This window comes from Spodoptera frugiperda, chromosome 28 (assembly GCF_023101765.2).
Source record: "Spodoptera frugiperda isolate SF20-4 chromosome 28, AGI-APGP_CSIRO_Sfru_2.0, whole genome shotgun sequence".
In the NCBI taxonomy this organism is placed as follows: Eukaryota; Metazoa; Arthropoda; class Insecta; order Lepidoptera; family Noctuidae; genus Spodoptera; species Spodoptera frugiperda.
In genome coordinates this window covers 6,620,824-6,644,736 of record NC_064239.1, presented here as the reverse complement: position 1 = coordinate 6,644,736, position 23,913 = coordinate 6,620,824, and the positions used below count along the sequence as shown (strand labels likewise).

At 37.2% G+C, this 23,913-nt stretch overlaps 1 protein-coding gene across 2 annotated transcripts; it reads right to left on the bottom strand.

The window, feature by feature from the left end:
• Positions 1 to 712: 712 nt before the first annotated feature.
• On the bottom strand, positions 713 to 23,905 carry LOC118265208 (cilia- and flagella-associated protein 44). Of its 2 annotated transcripts, XM_050705917.1 has the most exons (43): positions 23,555 to 23,905; positions 23,079 to 23,253; positions 22,416 to 22,578; positions 21,984 to 22,138; positions 21,688 to 21,851; positions 21,454 to 21,584; positions 21,282 to 21,386; positions 21,002 to 21,151; positions 20,542 to 20,601; positions 20,228 to 20,470; positions 15,920 to 16,096; positions 15,613 to 15,804; positions 15,145 to 15,287; positions 14,725 to 14,858; positions 14,306 to 14,486; positions 14,052 to 14,217; positions 13,586 to 13,689; positions 13,380 to 13,485; positions 13,114 to 13,286; positions 12,761 to 12,970; positions 12,285 to 12,395; positions 12,150 to 12,188; positions 11,549 to 11,717; positions 10,217 to 10,390; positions 9,632 to 9,829; positions 9,146 to 9,296; positions 8,851 to 8,950; positions 8,398 to 8,500; positions 8,055 to 8,174; positions 7,377 to 7,575; positions 6,817 to 6,976; positions 6,294 to 6,432; positions 6,001 to 6,203; positions 5,576 to 5,804; positions 5,001 to 5,105; positions 4,770 to 4,877; positions 4,410 to 4,564; positions 4,041 to 4,190; positions 3,536 to 3,677; positions 3,268 to 3,421; positions 3,065 to 3,178; positions 2,537 to 2,685; positions 713 to 2,447 (listed from the first exon to the last, which is right to left on the bottom strand). In XM_050705917.1, exons 1-43 carry the CDS (start codon positions 23,745 to 23,747, stop codon positions 1,722 to 1,724), a joined length of 7,023 nt encoding a protein of 2,340 aa, XP_050561874.1. In that variant the 5' UTR covers positions 23,748 to 23,905; the 3' UTR covers positions 713 to 1,721. The 2 variants fall into 2 exon arrangements, with proteins under 2 accessions (XP_050561874.1, XP_050561875.1); XM_050705918.1 differs by lacking the exon at positions 12,150 to 12,188 and having other exon boundaries at positions 23,555 to 23,904.
• Between the last annotated feature and the right edge of the window lie 8 nt (positions 23,906 to 23,913).

The following is a 23,913-nucleotide window of genomic DNA, read 5'->3' as shown; positions in this document are numbered from 1 at the left end:
GCACATTGCGTAGGTACTTAGGTCCGTTTATTAAAAATAACTTTTTGTAGCTACTAACTTAATTATTTTATAATTATATAAGTATACTTTATTGTACAGTACCATAAAACAAAAATAACGTTATCGCAGAATGCAATTTCTTACGAGATGAAGGCAGGCAGTAACTAGGAGTCGGGAGAAATATTTTATTATAATTATCTTGGTCAACCATTAAGTCTAGCCTCAATATACCATTTTGAGGCTATTTGTACCTATCTAAGAACCTAAACAGCAATAGCGGTAGATTTCAGGTATATAGAATATTATTTTTCCAGCGGCTTCGCTTGCGTTTTCGGTGTTTCATCCAAATCCGTCCAATAGTATTTTTATGAAAGAATACAACAAACATTTAAATATCCATACATTATCACAAATTTCCGCATTTATACTATTACGCAACGTAACCTCACTATACACCCACTTTTCACAATTTATGTTATAAGTCCCATGTAATTGGGGGTGAGCCTATTGCCATATACTGGGCATAATTTCAGACTCCGTGCTACTACTGAGAGTCTTCGAAAAAAGTCTAATAATACCTACTTTGCCCGCCCCGGGAATCGAACCCGAGACCCTTAGTTCGGCAGTTGCAATTGCCACCACTCGACTAACGAGGCATTTATACTACTAGTAGGATAGGAAACAAGTTAGGATAAATAACGTATAAACATGGTTAAATATTTTTATATATTTATTAGTCAAGTATCAGTAACAATACTTTTTAATCATTAAATACCAAAAAACATAAAGAATTAAATTGACCCATATATTAACTTAACTTGCTTCTGCCCCCGGCTTCAGTCGTGTTTCCGTTGGGATAAAAAGTAGCTTATGTGTTATTCCAGATCATATCATCTATCCATATTGGAAATTTCATCCCAATCCCTTCAGCCGTTTTGCCGAGATTGAGTAACAAACATATCTACTCGAAACTTTCCCATTTTATAATATGTATCAATAAAATTATATAATAATATAGTAAGACAAGTAAGATTTATTAATGTGAGTACCTAGATGAATAATTTTATATTTCTACAATTCTCCTAGTGCTTAGGTACTTTCTTACTTAGTCCAAGCTCTATAAATAAATTAAATAACTTAATAACATAATGAAACTCAAGTAGCATATACATATAATAGGTATTTTTTATTAGCTACCTACCTAATACACTTTTCTTATATAAACTAGATGTTATGTATTGAAAAATAAATTAGGTAGGTAACTTACAAAGAATCAAGTATGAACTTAGTAAGAAAATTAAATAAGAAACAAAAATACTAAATAAATTAAACTAAATATTTCAACCTTGCCAAAGGGAAAACTAGCGAAAAAATAAAACTTTAAAAGAGAAGTGTTGTCTTAGAACTTTCGAGTGTCCACCCACGTGGTGGTGAATGGTGACAAGTGTGGTAACCATGAATTTAATATACCTAGGCATATAAGTATTCTGTTACTGTCTCAAAGCTCGAAACATGGTAAATCTTATGATGTTCCTGTAAAACCTAAGGTTTATCAACATGGTAAATGTAAGTATTTATATTGTAACGTTTTTTTTTTAACTTTTACTATTCCAATATAATACTTGCCAGGATTTATCATGGACTACTAAATGTGAGACTTAGAAAAATCTTCTGGAAAATTTTACATTTATCATAATTCGAGGTTTCTAATATCTATATCATTAAATTTCATCATCTTCTCCTTCCTTAAATATAGTCCGTCTTCTTTCTGCCTGATCAATTTCTGCTTGTCTACCTTCTGCTTGTTTGTCTTCTGTTTCTTCGGTTTCTGCTTTTTCGGCTGCTGCTGGACCACCTTCTGCTGGTCCGCCTTCTGCTGGTCCGCCTTCTGCTTGTTTACCATCTGTTTGTTCCCCTTCTTTTTGTTTACCGTCAGCTTGTTCACTTTCTACTTGTTCACCTTGTGCTTGTTCACCATCTGTTTGTTTCCCTTCTTTTTCTTTGCCGTCAACTTGTTCGCTTTCTGCTTGTTTGTCTTCTGTTTGTTCTCCTTCTTTTTGTTCACCTTCTGTTTTTTGGCTTTCTTCTGGTAGGTCAATTTGGACGCTGGGTTTAACCTTAACCCCATCAGATTGGCTTGTTTTGCTCCGTCCCAGAATACTTGTGGAGATTCGATTTGCTAACGTTTTGCGCTCGTCCATTGACAAGGTGCTCAACTTGGTTTCGTGCGACGATAGTGTAATACTTTTACCACGCACGTTTTGTGTGGCGATAGATACACGGGTTGGTAAAGATTTGTGTTCCGATGTAGACGTGGCAGCCAATATTGATTTGCGATCTGTAGATGGTCGATCTTGAGAGTCTTGTTTACGTTTGCGAATATAAGATGTTTCACTGTCAAGTGTTTTGCGATCTGATGCAACGCTGACGATGCTTTTCTTGATCATCTGAAATACACGTTATTTAAAAATAATTAGTTTGGAACATAAAAATCAAATTTAAGTTCTAATTACGTTTTTATATTAAAACTACTAACCGCTTCAATGTCCTTGTCTCGCAATGCCTTTTGAACTTCCTTTTGAACTTCCGAAGCTTCTAACGGCTCGACTATTTGAGCTCTTAAAGCATCCATTGCATGATCGATGACTACCCGCAGTTCTTCAGGTGGCATGTCAATACCACAATCTAATAAAAGAAATAATCCAAAGTTATTTTTAAAAAACTTGCACCACACTATCATTTCCTCCTGTTTCGTGGGTGCGTTTAGAAATTTACAATTTCACATACACTGATATCTAGACCCAGATCAACTATTTGAAGGTCACACAAAGAACTGTACCGTGCGGGAATCGAGCCCGCAGCCGAGACTGCTGAGCCACAGCGCTGACCGTGCAGTCAATTAAGTAAACAGTAAGTAGGCGACGATATTCTCGTGGCAACGATGATATTTTGTTTAGGTGTTATGTGCACATAAAACGATACTGCTTAAGTAGATCAGGTAATACCATTTTACACGGTTGGAGTTAACACACACTCAGTTAATGGCATGTAATACAGAAATTACCTTTAATGTCTTCAAGGAGGTCAAAGGAACAAATTCGCTCAACGCTATCCTTTGTGATTGGATGATTATCATCAGTGAGAGATTTCACAAGAGACGCCAACGTCTCAGGATCCTCTGTAGTTGAGAAAAATAAAGGTATTAAGTTGAAGTACTTACTAAAAGTACCTTTGGGTTCATACGTAAGGCTGTAGGAGGTAATTTACCTATAGTCGTGAAATGTGCAGAATGTAATAATGCTGCGATGGCTGGCCCGAGTCGGTCAGCTAGTGTATCGGACTCTTCCGTCAAATCTCTCAGGGCGTCTTCTAAATCGTCTATAACACCTTCTGGATCTTCTGGGGCTTCCATTGCTTCTATCTAAGCATTCAAATAGAATTTGATTCAAAAGACAATTAGCGAAGATCTGCATGTGCATGAACGTAGGTTTCAGTGTAATAATAAATTAATAAACTGACTTTACATTAAACTTACTTGTTGCCTGACCAAACGATCCGTCAAGGCAGCTAAAGCATCAAACGCTCGAGTTTGTTTCTTATACTGACTGGGGTCGCCACCAGATTTCAACAGCCACGTACGTACGGTCGTATCAACCAATTCGTATCGGGAACATTTTCTGTTTCGAAAAATGGTAACGTGAATGTTAAAAACAAATTGTTTGATATAATAATCCTAAAAAATGCGATTGTTATGGATAGGTACTAGGACCCATGACAACACTAAACAGTAAGGGAATAAGATAAATTTTGTGGGATTTGGATTAACACCATGATCAACTCGTGGAGTTAGAGTCTAGATCCTCTGCATAAGAGGGTTTGCCAATCTCTATGGTCGGCAGGCGGGTCAGAGTAATGTGATCGCTGTAAAATGTGCAATCTGTTTTTAAGTACATGCAGGCAAAGAAAGAGGTGATAAATGTACGTGTTCGACCATGACTTATGGACACATATTATTATGAAATGACGAATGTTCTACAAACCCGGTTACAACGTCAGGTAGTAATTTCATGACGTCAAGCAAGAGAAGCTCGGCATCGTCCCGAGAGACATGCATAGCGTCAAGGCAGTCGTATAACAGTGTTGTTATATTTACTTCGGGTCTTAACTTCGTTCTTGAGCCTAAGGGCGTTCTGTGGGCAGATAGATGAGAATATTTTAGAAATGAAGAATGAATTGTTCAAGTATTCAGAAGTTCACTGATCAATAATCTTGTTTGCCCAAAGCATTAAGAGTAAATATGGAAGAAGATACAATTGCTTAAAAATGCAATCTTTTTACATATGTATTTTGGGTAGGTTTATACAGGTTTGTAGGTACATTACATTGATCTCGTTTCTTATAAAACTCACATAGGAAAGTATTTCATCCGTTGTTGTTTGTGGGACCGAGGGACCATGAACAGGTAAATGTCTGATTGCTCCGGCTCGAGAGGTGTGTAGGTCGATTGTGGAGCCCTGTAGGAAAGCGGCTTCTGTCGGAGACTTGCAATCTCTTCTTGTAGTTGCTGTTATTAATAAAATTGTTGTCAATGGAAAGTCCACTAGTGGCGGCTATATTTCTATGTAATGGGGCTTGAGTAAGAGACATAATAATGGCCCGTTTCGAAAGAAGAATATAATACTATGGAAGACATGGAGTATCGACTATGAGGTCTTCCTGATTAAATAAAATGATAAACTATTAGAACTGCATTGCATCTTTGTACATACCTTAATTTGTTGTTTTTGTCTTTGTCGCACTATCAGTAGACGCATTACGTCACGCTGGTATATTTCCGCGTTGTAACCACCAGCCATTTCAACAGGAATCTTAGTCGGCTATAATGTTTAAACTTCATATTAAAATATCGGTTTATACAATTGTGGCATTAGGCCGTCCACATAAAAATTTTAGGATTTTTAATTTATGCCATGATAATCAATAATTTGTTGTATACCAACCTTTAGTGGTAGAACTTCTGCTTGCATCGCTGCTGCCAATCGGAGGCGATCGGAGTAGTTGTTCAGAGTTTTCAGATATTTCTTTTCGAGAGTACTGTGTCGCTCCTGAAAAATGAAATTTTGCAGGATTGTTTTTTTCTTGAATGGAAACCCAGTCTCCAAGGGTTGTAATTGTACCTTTTTGTCTTTAGGTCAGTTCTGTCCGTAGATATTTATTTATAATCGTATTTTACCATTGCCAGGAAAAGTTGCAAGGCTTGCTAAGATTATAATAAGAAGTATTTATTTAAGGACAACAGAAAATTTTAATCTCTGTTAAAATTCAAGATTATCTACAAATAGGCGTAGGCCAAAACTGTAGAGCACCATAAAATAAATTACTTATTATTACGTTGGCTTCCATCACTTCCATTCATCTCTCCATACAATCTCGACAGTTAATATGTGTAGGGTACTTTGCAGCTGGCCTTGTAGTGTGGGTGCTTTTTGCTTCTTTTTGATGACGAGAGAGGTTTGAAGACGACGGCTAGGTTTTAAAGAGAAAGATAGGTATTTAAAGTAGTGTGAGTACGTACGCTCCAGGTGCGGAGCTGGGCGATGACGTGCGGCAGCGTGCCGTAGGAGAGCGCGTACTTGTGGCGGCGCGCCATCTGGCGCAGCAGGTCGTCGAGCGTGCGGTCCACCTTGCGCGGCTTGCCCAGCTTGCGCGTCAGCACGTCACGCATTTGCGCGCGCAAGTCCTCCGCTTCCGCTTCCATCGCACGCAGATCTATGTTCATACGGAACAAGTGCGTGCGGTTTATCCTGGTGACAGACCGACCTATATAGTCACTAGGAAATATTTTGTTTAAATGGGCGTTCTCAAAAAAAAGCTGCCTATCACCTCCACGCTTGGCAGGTGTGTTGGAGTTCACAGTTTGAAATTTATTAGTCAGAATGTAATTAAGAACAAACTTCGAACAACCGAGACTGTTTCATTGTCTTCCTTTTATAAAGTTACCTTTGTCTTAATTTCTGTTCTTTAATCTCCTCCAGAAGTTCAAGCACTCGTTTCCGAAGACGACTGAGTAACGCTTCGGGAAAGACCACAGTTTGTGACAGACCCTGGGGTCCAGTGCAGCCGACGATAGACGCTGCTCTGATCTGATCGTACCGCAGGACCACCACCGTGTCTACTTCGTTCATGCAGGTTTGTTTTTCCAACTAAAGAATAAATCACCAGAATTTAAATTAAAAGTAACGTTAATATCTACTTCTAGATAGTAAGTAATTTTGATAATAGATTGTTATTACCATAAATTCCCTAAGGTCGTTCTTCCTCCGATCCAATTGCACGGAAAGTTTGCGCTTGATTTTGTTATGAGCCTCAATGTCACGTTTCAAGAGTTCCACCAGACGATCCTGCTCCATCATGTTCTGTTCATGCTTGTGTCTGTTGAGTCAAAGTTTAATTATGTAAAGAAGAAGAAATAGGGCGTTAAAATACTGCTAAATAAGTAGGTAGTAACTATGTTATATACCTAATTAATGATTACCGGGCACCTTACCAATTTTAAGTCTAAGGCCGCGAACGCACAGGCAGGTGGCTTGCTTAGCGCCTAGTGTCTAGCGCATCACCTAGCGAGTAGCCCAGTAAAACGAACGTTCTAAAATGAACGCGACCGGCTGCACTGCGCGCTTAGCGCCTAGCTAGTCGCTTGGCGTGCATCCATGTAAACAAAAGTGCAGCCGGTCACCTGCCTGTGCGTTCGCGGCCTAAGACTGTTCGTGTTGAAATAACCTAATAAAGAAATAAGTACTAGATTTATTAACGAACCTGGTATTTCTCATTTCAAAAGTTTTGTCATAGGTTTCTCTATCGCATCCCTCAGGACAAATGTTGGGGTCGAGGCGTATTGGCCCAATATCTCGACTGTCCAAACTGCCTTCATCGTCTTCTTCACTTGATGATGACTCAGACTCAGACTCAGATGATTCTGGAAATATAATTTAAGCGGATCAAATAACATTTATAAAAATCCTTTAAAATGGTCGTTAATTCAACCCTGGGAGATAAAAAGATGTTGAATTTCTTTTGGATCTAACGAAATAATACCTATTTATAAATATAATAAACCCCTCTCTTTTTGCTATATTACCATATAGCTGCGGACTACCTAGCGGTTTTAGCCGGAGCCCCGGGCTCGAAAAGCAGGAGTAGGAAACGGGGTGATTATTAATCAGTAAGAGTCTGACACTCCCTCCCGAAGCGATTGGTTGTTTTTCCCCCTCAAAAAAAGTAGGTAATATAAAAATGATCAGTAGATTTTAGTAGTACGAGAAGACTCCTCAATAGCCTTGAATCTAGACGCAAAACGAAAGAAGCACCTAACTTACCATCATCATCACGAATACGTGGCTGACGGTATTTCTTTTTGAATATCCTACGAAGGAAATCAGCAAACTTATTGTCTTGCACGAGACGTTTGAATTTCCTCTGCAGGTCCTCACACATTGCGCCCAGGTTATCCTTCTCAGTCATATGTTCTTCAATGCGGTGCTCACAGTCTATTATTTGCTGTTGTACTGCTCGCACCTGGAATCCACAATGTTCTTATGTTGTTTTGGTCTTATTTTCTTATGATCGAGGCGACACCGTTTCATGGTGGATATCCCACCCACTCGCACGAAACGCTTCGCTTCAAGCTTCCTTGTGCGAACTGCTAGGGAGTGGAACTCATTGCCGGAGTCTGTGTTTCCTGATGGGTACAACCTGGGTGTCTTTAAAGCCCGAGTGAATAGGTTGCTTATGGGCAGACGTGCTCCATCGTAGGCCGCATCATCACTTACCATCAGGCGAGATAGCGGCCAAACGTCGACCCATTCAATATAAAAAAAAAAAATTGTGAAGGAAAGAGGAATGTATAAGTAAGTATAGTAAAATTTTTAACGTAAGTGTAACCTAAGCATGCATTATTATTCATAATTGTCTTATTTGCATTCGTTGATTAGTAAAGTACGTTTTTCTTTAAAAATGAGAAGTTTCTAAGTAGTGAAGTGAAATAAAATCGTCACCTGCATCAATTTGACATAAACTCGTTCAGCCAAGCGATCTTCGTGCATTTCAAACCTATTCAAAACGTTCATTTCTCTGTGCAACTGATGTAAATGCAGCTCTAATAATTGGCTCTTTTCCTAGAAAAGGATATTGTTTGTATATAGGGTTCATTATTAAGTTCATCATGTTAAGGTATATCTGGCAAAAATGGGTGTTAAGTTACATTAATTTGATATTTATTTTAGGTACATCTCTGTCTCTGTCTTCCCTCTATCGATAATTTGAAGGGAGAATAATCTTACGTAGGTATACTAATTAGTATCTAAGCATTTCTTTTTAGAACATTGAATATATTAACACCTGGACTCTTATACGCTCTCGTTGTAGCTCTTTCAATCGGGAATCAAATAGCTTGACGTGTTCGTCTGCATCCACGAGTAGCATGTCTTGTTCATACAGATGTCTGTGAAAATAAATACGTTGAAATCATGTTAGAATTAGTCGAAACAATCTTAAGTAGCACTTATTCTTTTATAAATAACTAATATAGTAAATAAGTAAAGTCTATATCCATAAACATATTTATAAATGGAAATATGCCCAGTATATGGCAATAAGGCTCACCACCTATTACATGGGACTTGCAACACAAATTGTGAAAAGTGGGTGTACATGATTGTACAGTGGCATTACGCGCCATAATGTGCACCTCTGCCTAATCCTTCGGGGATAAAAGGCGTGACGATATTTATAATAAGAGAATTAATGACAAAAATAGTAATTTTTTTTTTTATACTTATTGTACGAGTTCACCTTTCGATGCGTCTCTCACGAATCTCAGTTTCAACAGTAGTCGACTCTTGATCTTGTCTCAGTCTTAAAAGTTCCCATGAAGCAAAAAGAGGTCTTGATTCTGAAATAATTATGTAAATACTTATGTTTTAACTAGTTTACAGTTCGGTCAAAATATTAAAATGGAAAAGAAAATCTGTGTATCTAGGTATATCTGGGTATATGTAATATGAAAATAGGAATACCCAGTTATAGATACGGAAAAATTGTTTAATGTATGCAAGTTAAATTTTTGTCGTCAAGCTATGATATTTACCATTGACGGGTACAAATTTGTTAACTCTTGCCTGACGTACTCTCGCTGTAGGTTCCATGGACTTAACCATGGATCTCCTGCGCTCCTGTGCATGTTGCGATTTCTTTTGCTGCATTCTGCCCATAATTGTTTGTATTGGTTCGGGTTTTACCTTTAAATCAAGATCTGTCTTCAGTATAATAATATAAAATCTTATTAACTTTATATTGTATAATAGCATGTCGTGTTCTTTCAGCGTAGGGAATCCAACGTAGATTCTGATAATTTTGATGTTACCTTTGAAAACCTTAATTTACCTTTTTTTTGAGGAGGGAAAATCATCCAATGACTTCTCCCGCCCTGGGCGAGGCGAGAGGGTGTGTCAGACTCTTACTGACTAAAAACCATCCCGTTCCTTCTCCTGCTTTTCGAGCCGGAACCCCGGTAAACCTGCTAGGTAGTCCGCAGCTCCGGACCTTAATCTACCTACAGTAGTAGTATACTAACTTCAAGGTGTCTCTCAGGAAATTCCAGTTCGTCGTCAAATTCCGGCAGGGGTGGTGGCGGCTTAGCTAATTTAGGCGGTATCTCTATGCGAATTTCGGACAGTCGCTCTCCGATCTCCTTCATACGTTGTAACATTTGCACTTTCCGATTCCGTAGCTCTAGCACTTTTTCGTTGAACTCATGTTTCAGGTCATAGATCTGAGCAAAAAGAAGATAATCCAGTAGTCTATCCTTTAAATTCTTACTGCCACACTCAGAGACATTTAATGATTACTTAAACTATTCCTTAGTAACGATTTTGTATGGAAAACAATTGCTAAGGACTGGGTTAAGTATCCATTAAATGACTCTGAGTGTGGCAGTTAAAGTTTTAATCAGTATTTAAATAAGAAAAATGTCACGCTAAAATTGGCAACAACTAGTTATGAAATTACATATTATGTAGTATGTATCGTCCACATACATACCTGTGTGTTCGATACACATATGTATTATTTAATTTTAGTTTTATTTAAACGTTGATAGTTGCTCTTTCGTGCATTCTTTAATACCAGTCTTTACCTATACGTACAAAGACAGACTAACCTCTTTCCTGCAGAGACATACTCTCATCTGCGTATTATGACCGGGTGGTGCGACGTAGTTAGGGTCTGTCTTGAGTATGCGGTTGCCGATGGTTGCCTCAGCTTCCTTCAGCGCTTCAGCAGCTCCAGGTGGCATAGCGTTGGGGTCCGGTTTACGGTTCAAATGTTCTTGCCACTACGTAAAGCAAAAATATATTTTTTAATTTGTTTGATAAGGATAAAAAACCCCCGACATAAAAACTTAGTTTCCCTTTAAAAAGTAAAAAATAATATAAGAAACTTAATCTTAAAGTACCTAAGAATGTACTAATAATTCTAAAAAAAAATACGTCTCGTTGGGGGACCGCTCCTAATTATTTCTTACTTATCTACGATTTGTTCATAAGCGGCGGTGTGCAGTCCGTATTCATGCGGTCCCCCAACGAGACGTATTTTTTATTTTTAGAATTATTAGTACATTCTTAGGTACTTTAAGATTAAGTTTCTTATATTATTTTTTACTTTTTAAAGGGAAACTAAGTTTTTATGTCGGGGGTTTTTTAAATTTTTAATTTAATTTTTTATTTCATACTTTTTATAGGTAGGTTAGGTTAAGTTAGGCTTAGTATATTACATATACTTACTATAATTTCGATTCTTGTTAAGGTAAAGATTACATCTAAGGTCAAGGTCGTTCGCTTTTATTCACATATTTATTTTTTTACTTATTAATTACTAGTTTTTGTTTCTATAAGTAGGCTAAAGATTACATTGGTGCAAGCTTTCTTATTTATAATAAAACGTTAAATTAAATTTTTTATATTTATGTTATTAAATTTTTAATTTAATTTTTAATTTTTTAATTTTTAATTTATTTTTTAATTTTTGTAATACGAAAAAATAATATCTTTCAATATCTTCTTTCAGCGCGGTTTAATTTGAGACCCCATTCCAGTATCTTTGCAGACCTTCGGCTAATCTCCCCACTTTCACCGCCCATAACTTTAAAACGGCTCAACTGATTTTCATCAAACATGTCTAAAAATACTCGCACAGAAGTCCCCTTTCATACGAAAAAAACTAAATTGAAATCACTGCATCCGTTCGGGAGTTATGATGCCACGGACAGACAGACAGACAGACAGACACGTCAAACTTATAACACCCCTCTTTTTGCGTCGGGGGTTAAAAAGTAATCATGTTACTACTTGTTATTGATAAAAATGTCGATAGTTACTAACCTTGTTAGATGTGTATGAAGTAAGCAAGAGTGTACCTTTTAAAGCGATTTAAAACTTGCAGTTGCAATTGTATGAGTTGAAAAATAGGAATTGGTAGGAAGGTATTTACGTACCTCAATATATTGAATATGGTGTCTGTTTAGACGGACGTGGTAGTTCTTGAGGGCTTTCTTCAGAGGGTATGGTGGCTTTGGAGGTAAGCCGAGTAAGAACGAAGCAACTCTTGGAGGTCCGTATGATGTCTTTCGTGCTCCCATGCGACGAATCGATGACTCCGTTCGCCTAGTTTGAAAGAAGTAATTTATAGAACTTGTGCAGCAATAGGTGCAGGCCATAAATTTCTACATGCACACCCACTTTATGATAAAATTAGAGAAAGGAGAAGATAGAGACATACAGAAATTGAAGAAGAACAAAGCTGTTTCACACACATTACTTGGGTAACCGACTTACCTTTTACGCGCACAAAGTCAAAATCCAATCCTACTTAAAACTTCACTACGTAGTGAGCGCCTTACGATTTAACTGTGCAGTTTTAACTGTGCAGGTTAATTGTACATTTCAATTGAAGGTCCATAGTTCCATACAGCATACATACAGCCTACACACTTTAAGATGTCCAGCTCCTCATGATGTACAGTCCAGTTAAATCGTAAGGTGTGTGCGTGCATTAGGTACATAGTGTGGCACAAAACCTTTAAATGGATTACTTACTTCAGTTCTTGATCAGCTAATTCCAATAAATTCATATCCCTAAGCAGCATGTACATTTACAATATACACATTAAATAACACGATGACGTTTACGAAGAGAACAAAAAAATAAAATAATAATTGCAATAATATTACCTTCCTTTCAGTGCGGCTTCTGCCATTTTCTGGTACACTTCTTCCAATTGTGCATAGAAGGCAGCCGAGAGATTCTTCTGGCGCAAAGGTCTTATCACTATCGTTGGATTGCTGTATGGGACAATATAAAACAAAGGTTTAGAATTTAACAATAACGCCAATAATAACGTTCTTACAAATATTGAAATAACATAAAATCTATTACGTTCAGAATATAGTGGTGTGTGAACTTGATTCATGAGGGCCCATGTTTTTTAAGGTTGATGAGGAAGACCCGATTTCAAAGCGAAAATAAAACGTATATCTAGTTTCGCTTATTTATTATTTGAATCGAGGCTATGATTAACTTATTTTATAATTGAAGAACAGTTGACAGGCCAAGCCTACTACTGACTTATACTATACAGTATAAAATATTTCGAGTTCGCTAATACAAAATAAATTATAGTAGTAGAATAATAATTTAGGAAACTAACCCGACAGCTCTCACGGTGAAAGGATACACGTCCAACTGTATAATGTTCCTGGAATGCATCTTTGCTAAACCCAAATCGGAAGCCTCCAGCTGGTGTGCTAATTTCCTTATAGTAAGGGCTTTGGCATCTTCAAGCTCTCTTTCTTGCACTTCTAAGGGTCGTTTGTCGAGGGTAACATCTATTTGCTGAGAGTGTGGTAATGCTTTGTTCCTACAACAGATTAATAAAACTTAGATACTTCAAAAGCTCTTAGAAAGTGGTTAGAATTTTAAATGATGTACTGAGGAGTGGAGTGGATCGCGTTTCTTTCTAGAAGATTTTATGTACACAATAGGTAGTTGGATTACGCTTACGCTTTAATCAGTTTGTTGTATTCAGTTGTCAGTGCATAAAGTTGGTCGCGAACACGTTTCTTATGTGCGTTGGCGATCGCCATCATTTTGTCGAATTCCTCTTTCTGCTTCAGTTGTTCGTGTGACATCATCTCGCCTTCTACCGTGCTGTGTTCCTTTACTTTTTCTACTTTCTGTAGTAAAAAGAGAACATTATTGACAGTACAGAACTCACATAGATTCTACTAATGTACTGTAGTGATAATATATGTTTGTTTTGTGCTTACAGGGATTTCTCGAGGTGTTGGAATTTCTGGTATGGGTAACAATTGTTCTGGAAAGTTGATGACATAAGAGAATATATTTCCGTCACGTCCAGCGGTGTACAGGTAACTGGGGAAAGTAAATAGATAAATAAATTGTCTACACTAATCAATATTAGTTTGTATTATTTTGTATGAGCTACGTGTTATTTAACAAAGTTCTTTCTTACCTCGAATCGTTGTTAAATTCCAGGACAGTGATAGCTCCTGTATAGCGGTCATGCATCGGCAAGTAATAGAAATCTATGAAGTCTATGCGAGGGATTGGTTGTAACTGAAAGTAAGGCGTAAGATCACAATCAATTTTCCAATTATAGACACACGTGTTCATACAGACACATTAGTTTTATACACTGCGTGTAGGTGCGGAATATAGTGTCGTTGTCTAAAGGTACCTTAAATCACGAGACAAACTTAAACTTTTACTGATTCGCTAATGTGAATCTACTATCAACCTATTAAAAAATAGAATTTATATATAGTTTGCAATTGTCAGTTCTGAATGTCCAGGTGCTTGAGCTAATAAAACACTGATTCTATTTACGAAACGTACAAAATTGGAATCCTCATTTATTTATGGTAACTTTTGCCAATAGTAGATATTTTTCCCACAATAACGTAAGACTGAAAATTAACCTGTTCTTTAGCGAGTCTTCTGCCCTTAAGTTTTCTCATGAGCTTCTGCTGTGCGGTCATCCACAAGCCTAAATGATGATCAGGATTATCTTCTTCCTCAGTCGGCATGCGAACCATACGTATGTATCCCGTATTTGTTCCAACCACGAGGTAACGTCCTTCACATCTGTATAAAAATATATATAATTATTAGAATAGAAATCTTGAGAAGTTCAAATAAATATATTACGTACAAATCTGTCATATCGACTTACACAAATTTTAATGCCGTCATATCCTCACACCAGGCTCCAGGGAAAGGTGCGTACTTAAGGATCTTGTTGTTGCCTGGCTGTATGAGTAATAAAGCTCCTGTCCCTTGCTGGACGATCCACACTCCTTCCTCACAATATTCCGCCCAAGTAACTGTTGTGCCCAACATACTCTCACTTTCCACTGAAACCATTTAAAACATTTTAAGAGACAGAAGACACATTGGGATTAAAAAGCGTAATGGTAAGGTAAAGAGATATTATAGAAGTACTTATAGAACAATTTACCAATTTCAGTTAACCTACTCTTCCCTTTACTTTATTTTAGGTACTCATACCCCATTTTTTGCAATAAAAAAGAAATGACCGTGTGGTCATTTCTTTGCACATGCAATGGACTAGTGATTAAGCTATGTACTTACTTAATTCAATTTCGCCGATCCATTCGCCTTCATCTTCGTCATCATCTCGAAGTTCAGCCTCTTCTTTAGCCTTCAAAGCCTCTTCATCAATGCTAGCCAGATCTTCTTCTTCAGGAAAAGGTCTGTGGCGCATACTACCGATAAATCAATAAAAAAAAATTAAAATTTATCAGTAGTAGGTAGCACGGAGTTTGAAATTGTAACCAGTATATGGCAATAGGCTCACTCCCTATTACTTGCGACTGATAATACAAATGGTGAAAAGTGGGTGTACATTTCATAGCGGCATTACGTGCTGTAATGTGCACTTCTGCTTACCCCTTCGGGGATAAAAGGCGTGACGTTGTATGTGAAGAGATGCAAAAGCATGACAAGGAAGCCGTAGCTGATATAATTAAATAACAACAAGTTTCTACTTACAAGTGTTTTTTCACTAAAGTTTCTTTATAGGACTCAAATTCTAACTTGAAGGTTTTAATGTCAGTGTAATTGCGAACTGTTGGCTCCGGTAGTACAGCTTCCATTATAAGGCCTACTTGGCCGCAAAGCAGAAGCACCCGTTCCTAAAATTTAAATTTTAAAGTCAAGCAATTTTGTATAATATAGGACTCGAATTATATTTTATCTTCTTCAGGTTTTTTCAGTGTACGGACGGACGGAGTACGTATAGTATATGTGTCAAATCAGAGCGCCCAACGCGCTGTCGCGGTATAGGAAGAGATAGCTGCACACATAATAATCGAAGTATGGGATTGGATATGGTGGGACGCCCCGTAGGAATGTCTACCAGTGGAGTGGTGTGCACCTCAACAAATTGTAATAATGATGATGATGCAGAGATAACAATAATTGTCCAAATTCCTTCTAGTATAATATTGTTTAACTCACTGAATCAGGTTTCCAGGTCATATAAGCGATGTTATTAGGGGTGTCAACGAAGCCGATTCTCTCAAGTGTGAATGGAGTACCTTGTTTCAATAGATAAATGAATATGGTGCTATCTTCCCCACAAGTTACTAGTAGGGTGCGCTGTTCGTTTATCGTTATTTGAGTTATGGCTTTTGAGTGAGGTTTTAATAACTGTAAAATTACAAAATATTATGTAGATTACTAGATTTCGATTTCTATAGAAGCTAGATTTCAATTACTCACAAATATTTAATAATTTCTTAATCATAGAATATTTGCATCTTACCGATATCATATGTATTACGTCGCCGTGAATGGAGTCGTCGCTATGGACGGTCAATGATGAGTTCACCCGTATATTGATCATACTCGCCCGACCTTGGAGTCTGTCGGGGTACACTAGTATAGTCCGCATTGTGCCATCTTGGAAACCCAGTATCAGAATGCGTGAGGTTTCATCAACCTGCGATTTCATTCGTTTATTTATCTTCTAAGTAATTACACTGTATCTATTACTGTTTGGGTTGGCGCCACTGTCGCCAAAGAGGTTGAAGTAAAACGTCACACACTCGAACGAAGACAAATATATTTAGACATTTTCTCTAGACTTATACTATTCCTTGTAACGAAACCATAGCTCGAATTTAAATCGGCGAACGCCATCTATCGAGCTATGGTACAACTCGAAATATAAATAATTTATTATATAAAACTGTACTACGCCTGAACATACCGCCCACCAAGGACTTATAGTCCTTAAAACAAATAAATTAAAAATTAATTACATACTATTATAATCTACTACAGTTCTTGGTGTTTGGTTCTTAAATTACTGAAATATAAAGACGTAGAAAAAAGTATAAGTCTAACAAATTAATTAATTGACATTGGTTAAAACACAAAATTTACAAGCTGGACGTTTAACTCGGGAGCCCTTATATTCTATTGTTAGCCCACTTATGTCTTTGCAAGAACATTGTCAAATACTCCCGAGACCAGTGTTTGTATCAATATTAAATCATTTTTTGTGTCAATTGCCAACGTCTTAAGCCACCTAAGTTGATAATAATATGGTACTACCTATGGTTGACTATCACAGAAATGTCCTGGAGTCAATGAATTTACATCAGAAGTGCTTACACTAAACTCTGATGTACCTACAAAGGTAGTACGCTTACCAAATATGATTTTGGTATCATACCTCAAGAAGTGAGGTCCTAAATTAGAGAGTGAGGGTGGATTACCTTCTATAATTTTAGAGGTCCTATTCTACAATGAATGTTGTTCATCGCCCTGGGTGATAAACCTCTGAGCCAGCACGCCTGTCGAAGCCATCTAAGAAAGTAATAATTTCCTTTAAAGAAATTTCCTAAAAATAAAAGTAATAATATATAACAAACACTAACTACATCTACAATCTAATAACTAAAACTATGACACATCATGACTCCAATCCTAGTAAGTATAATTAAATATGTTATATTGGAGCCACCTTTATTTTTAAAAGTGACAAGATTGCAGTGAACTCGATCCTTCTCATCTAATACTACCATGTAAATAACTTAGGTTTGTAGCCTACTATAATAAGACCGCTACTTTGTACCTAGATGTTTAGACCACTCTTCATCGCAATCTAAATTTATCAAGTTTTTTGAGATGAAGATTTGAGCGGTAAACGGTAAGTGAAGTAATATGCAGCCAAACCTAGCAGATACTACAAACGTTGTATTGCAGTGGACTGTATTAATTTTAGTAGTTTCAGTTGGATCAGTGATAGTTGTGACTACTGCGAGGTAAGTAAATCTTGTAATGGAAAGAATTTGTGATTCAAGGTAAGTCCTAAAATTCTAGTTTATTTTTTATTTTAAGATCACTTCCATTGTCAAGCCTAATATTATATTCCTCATGTGAAGTCAGGTAAGTTCGACTAGATGATTGATGTTCTTCAGGACGAATGATTAAAATATTAGAGCATTAATACCCTGCCTCAATTTCCTGAAACTTTTTATAATACTATTTTCTTCGACCTTAGCGTGCATGTTAACTAAATTATGATGTCTCACTATTTGAATTACTGACCTCTCCAGATATGATCCAGCCGAGGTAAGTATCTTGAGCCATTATTTTACCCGTAGGGTCCTTAATTAAGCCATTTTTTAAGAGTTTGGCATAGGCTCCCGACCCTAACAAAATGTCAATTTTGTTAGGCCTATTAAAATTTGGATCAGCTAACGTAATATTTCCTAGTTCTGGCCAATCCACTAATGTAAATTTCCTTTCAGGTAAAATTGCATTTATCTTCTTAAGCACATAAGCTTTCGTTTCAAAGGTGAGGTTAGGATCCTGCATAGATTGAATATTTACCCTAACCATAAATTTGGATGTCAGATTGCCCTGACTTCCACCTACACCTGAAATAGTGGTTTTAACTGCTATTTTTTTTAACTTGAGTTTCTGAACCGCACATTCTGTTATAAATGAAGCTTGAGAACCCTGGTCTAACAAGGCTCTCAAAACTTTTGAATGCCCATTACTCGACCTAGCCTGAACACGGGCTGTAGTCAGTACGACCTGACTATGAATGTTTCGAGTATGATGGGTTGTAAGATGAGGTTCAGCCGTGGTCTCGTCCGGTGGTTTCAGTTTAATCGGAGATGCGGAGGAGCGTTTCTCCGTACCTGAATCCGATTTCTGATGCAAGAGTGTGTGATGTCTTTTTTTACAAATCCTGCATTTGGTATTTGCACGACAATTAATACTTATATGACTTGAGCGAAGGCAATTGAAACACAAACCCCGTGATTTTATAATGTTACGCCGTTGTTCTACGGATTTCTGAGCAAACTTCCTGCAATGACACAAGCGGTGTTCTTCGGAACAATGAGGGCAGGATATCTTTGAAATTACATGAAACGTTTTAGAGGTACCTTTAGACTTGCTACTTTGTGGTTCTACAAATTCCAAGGCTCGAAAACGTTTGTCTAAGAAGTCTTGGAAATCTTGGAAGGTAGGAAGATCCTCACAAGATTGACTTACCTGCAATTCCCATTGCTTCCGAGTCTCAACGTCCAACTTGGAGCTAATTAAATAAATAATCATGATATCCCAGGCGTCTACCTTAACCCCTAGACTTGATAATTCGTGCAAGCAATCGGTTGTTGTATCTAAAAGTTCCTTGAGTGCAACCGACGACTCACCCGTCATTTGATTTTGGCTAAGTAAACGCCTGAGAATACTATTAGCTAAAAATCTCTTATTATTATACCGGCTGTCTAGCATAGACCAACATTTCTTATAATTAGCATGTGTAATAGGTATGTGTTTTATGAGTTGTGCTGCTTCACCTGTCAACTGTGACCTTAAGTAATGTAAACGTTGAACATCATCCAAAGCTTCGTTACCATCAATCAATGATAAAAATAAATCTCTGAAAGATGACCATTCAGTGTATTTACCACTAAAAGTCGGGATGGATATTTTAGGTAATTTTGTGTTAGACAACTTTTTTGTTTGATGGTTGTTAGGTAAATCAACATCACTCGGTACAGATGCCTTAGATTTGGGTAAAGCATTTTTTAAATCTACTTTGTATGTTATAAAAGTGTCCATAACATCCTCAAAAACATCGTCTTTTATGTAACTGGTAGAGCTCAATTCCTTTTCTGTATAATTTTCCAAAAGTTCATCATGTTTTTCTACAAATTGTTGATATTGATTTTCTAGTATTTCCAACCTCGAGTCAATGTATGCCTGATTGATTCTGTCTTTCGGTGACTTTTTAAAATTGACGTATCCTTTGTCAATACGACTTTTGAGGTCGTCTAACAATCTCAACTTAGCCTCCATGGTTGTAGACAAAGTATCCGAACTTTTTCTTATAGGTAATGAAACCTTTTTTAAGTCTGGACTGATGGAATTTTTCTATGTCTTTTAGAAGCTGAATTTTTCTAAGTCTTTGACGTTTCTAGGCAAAATCGGGCATAGATTCGGGGTCTCTTCACTTTTTTGGAAATTATTCTAAGTCCCAAGTAATTTCTTCTAAATTATTCTAAGTCCTGAACTTTCTTCTAAATTTTCTAAGTCCTAACTTTTTTCTAAGTCCATGAACTGTCTAGCACTTGGGACGTTCAAATAAGGCAATGTACTCACAGTTTTTATGGCCACTTCACAAACACTATCTCACTTTACACAACTCCTTGCTCAGCTCTCCTTGGACTCCGCTCGGTTTTCTTCCTCTTCGACGACCGTTGGTTCTGATTTCCTCCACTAGAGGCACTTGTCACTGTACTATCACTATACTATCCGGCTCGAAGGACCTTATGTTTGGGTTGGCGCCACTGTCGCCAAAGAGGTTGAAGTAAAACGTCACACACTCGAACGAAGACAAATATATTTAGACATTTTCTCTAGACTTATACTATTCCTTGTAACGAAACCATAGCTCGAATTTAAATCGGCGAACGCCATCTATCGAGCTATGGTACAACTCGAAATATAAATAATTTATTATATAAAACTGTACTACGCCTGAACAATTACAAAAAATAATTCTATTCGCAATTTGTTTCATATTAACATAAACATTACCACTTACATCCAAGGGAGGATAAAGAATAGTAGTTATTGGTTTCGGGAAGACATATCGCGCAAGCAGAGTATGTTTCTCTGTGTCGTAAGCATGCAATGCTCCGTCTTCACCTGCCGTGATCAGTATTGGATGCGTCCTCAACGCCGCTATAGCCACGACACCTCCAGCATGACACGTTATCACTTTCCGATGGTCGCATTCTATTTTATCAATTTCCAATTCAACAACCCATATACCTCCATTGCCGTCCTATGAACAAAATAGCTTAGATAGACATCTATTCATGTTTTCAACAACGAATTGTTGATATACTTACTCACCTGGGCGTACCAAAACATGTCTTTTTTATGTTTTAAAGACATTATCTGACAATCAGGCACCTGCAACAATGGGTCACCATTTAAAATAACAGTGATCTTAAAATTGGCGAAGTACTAATGTTCTAAAGCTTGATCATATTTACGTGCATTGCTATAATTTTAAAAGGCAATTTATTTTTCAATTCCATTTGTAATAAGTTTGTTACCATACCAGTCAGATATTTATTACTAGCTTCTGCCCGCAGCTTCGCTCGGGATAGCCGGAAAGTAGCTAATGTGTTATTTCAGACTATAATAAACCCCTGTTCCGAATGTCATCCGGATCCCTTCAGCCGTTTTGAAGTGATTGAGTCACCAACATACACATAGTAAGATAGTAAGATTTCATTCGAATACGCGCTCCTATGCCACGACGACATGACGGTGGACAAAACAAAGCGTTAATCTACAGAGTACGTACACAAGTCTCAGCTACAGGGTTAAGTTCAACAAAAGGATCGTCTTCTGGAGGATCAGCTTGGTCTACCGTGTCCCAGTACCACGCACGGACACAGCCGTCGCGAGCTATCGTTGTCACTTCATCACCAGCTTCGCTCAACATGAATTGGATCTGGAAAGTTTTTGAAGAATTTTGATATATAGAGATTATTCGTGTAGTGAGTGTAAGGTATGAGAATGTTGTTTTAGTTGTAGTATTTTGGTATCCTACTTGTCAATCGTGTCTTTAACTAGGTACTTACAATTGGAGCTTTATGGCAGACTTTTCTTCCTTTTTGAGTCACTTCTAGTTTGACGAGGCCAGCCTCCCAAACCAAAATGTTACCCCATTCACATCCCGATAATACCTGAAAATATAAAAATATAATTGTAACGTCTGCTAAATATCTTCTTATTAGAAGAACACTTTATTACCTTTTCATCAGGCATTGGATAAACACCAAGGACATCACAGATTTCGGTTTTCCCGAATCTGCCAAGTTCTCCTTTCAATTTAAGGCCAGTGAAAGTTTGTGCCATTTTCCAAAATTTTATGTGAGCAGCGCCTAAAAGAAGTACTTTATTAGATCTTAATTACGCATATTCTTAAAGAATACCATGTAAGTAGTTATTTTAATTATGGAAATAGTTCGAATAGTGGAAAATTACCTGCGGTAGTGAGCTGCCCTTCACAGTATGGCGAAAACATGACAGAATGAACTCCGTATGTAAAAGCACTAGTGCGTAGAAGAATCTTATGACGTTTCCAGTTCCAAATGGTCAAATTGAAGTCTGGCTCTTTACCCACAGATGCCAGCAGTTCTCCATCAGGGCTGGACATAGGTTCAAAAATGATGACCAAGTTTTACAGACATAACGATACTATGGTCAAGTTTTATTATTCTATTACAAAACCTTAAATATTTATTTTTATTCTAAACAAAAATAACCAACTATATAATTACCTGAAATCAAGAATAGCATATCCATTTGCGGTACCATCGCGAAGAACCGCATCCATTTCCATTTGAGGCCAGGTGTACATAATTATTAATGGCTCTTGGTCACCCTCTCTGTCCTCTGCTATCACTATACGGTAGTTAGGGTCTTTTCTGTAGGACTAGACATAAAAATAGGACAGTGCTTAAAATGGGTCAAAGTTAGCTAGGTTAATTTTATATTTTATTACTACCGAGATGATGAACCGTCTATGAAAGATTTCTGCCCATTTCTCTACTAGAAAGCTTATCAATTCTCCTGTGCTTTTTGGAATTTGCATCATCACGTTGCTTAATTATTATGCAATGCAATATATATTATGCAATGCAATATATAATACTAGGTAACGTTATCGATTGATCTGATAGTCGTGAAATAAAATAGTTATTTTTATTTACCGTTATACTTCCAACTGTTCCACCGGTAGAGCTTCGTCGAAACCATGTCTGTTTAGTCTTCACGTCCAAGAAAGTGATCATGCTACCAGATGAAAAGCATACGACCATATCGTCGCACGCGCAGAGGTTAAAATACTTATGACAGTTGTAACCGTAGGAATATCTTTGTTTTAATAAGGAAAATTTTAATTTACCAAATATTTATGATTTATTAGTTCTTTCGATCAGTTTGGTCACCAGAACATTAAGTTACTCTCATCTATCGAAGATCTTTTAACACATTCCGATAAAATAAAAATGTAAATAACAGAAACAGAGGTAAATAGTAAATTGGGTGGCCTACATAATTTCCAATGTTTGTACCACCTTGTCGAAATGTAAAACAATGCATTCCATAGTGCAAAGGGTAGGTTATTTTTAAGTTAACACGATCGAAACGTTACCGCATTTAGCAAAAATCAAATCAAAATCTTTGATTGGATAATTTGGAGCTGATCAATCAGGGCTACACGTGGTAACGCAACGTTTCATTCGTCATTAGTCCATGGTCGTACTTCTAACTCGCACCCACACGTTCACAACACGTTCTTACTGTTTTGTCTTTGTCTCTTTAATTATTATGGTATTAAGTATTTTTCTATCTCTCTTGCTAGAAAAGGATACTCAAATTCGAAAATATTGGGCGGAATTGTTGACTGCGGGCTAATGACTGCCCCCGAGATATAATCATCCGGGTCATACACTGTCAATATAGACACCGCATCTTCCTCCTCGCCTTCGTATTCTTCGTAGTCATCTGGTTCCTGATACTCTTCTTCCTGTAGCTCTCCTTCTAAGACTAAGATGAAACAATAAATAATATGCAATTTATGAAACCACTCTATGGCTTCTGTATCCTACCTATCAAAGTTCTTCAATATACATAATGTATGTCGGCAATGTTTCGCCCCTCTAGCTAGGAAAGTACGTAAAGCAATTGGTTCGTTCTGCACTATGTATTAAGTAGCTGTCGTGGTGGTCGGATTATCGTCTTACCGAAACACGAAACTGAACAAACATTGTCTCTAAATCTCTATGAACATGTACAGTGCTCTGATTAATTGGCTGTGTTGACACGATATGGGTACCAAAGTTCTTACCCATTCCTTCGCCCATGACCTCTTCATCGTATCGTTGTCTTTCTTCTTCTTCAATTCTTTGTGGTTCAACATTTTCTTGTTGTTCAACATTTTCTTGTGGTTCAACATTTTCTTGTGGTTCAACATTTTCTTGTGGTTCAAAATTTTCCTGTGCATCAACATTTTCTTGTGCGTCTTCTTCCTTATCAGACATTTTCAATCACTTTTACTTCGTGTTTACTGATAGAGAAAAATAATACAATGTAGTTTGTTGACGGTTTTGTCAATAAATAAACATTACACCGTTGCTAAGATACACATACGAAAGTTTTACGGCGCATTCCAATAACCTACCGATCGATAGATTTGCCTACCAGCGG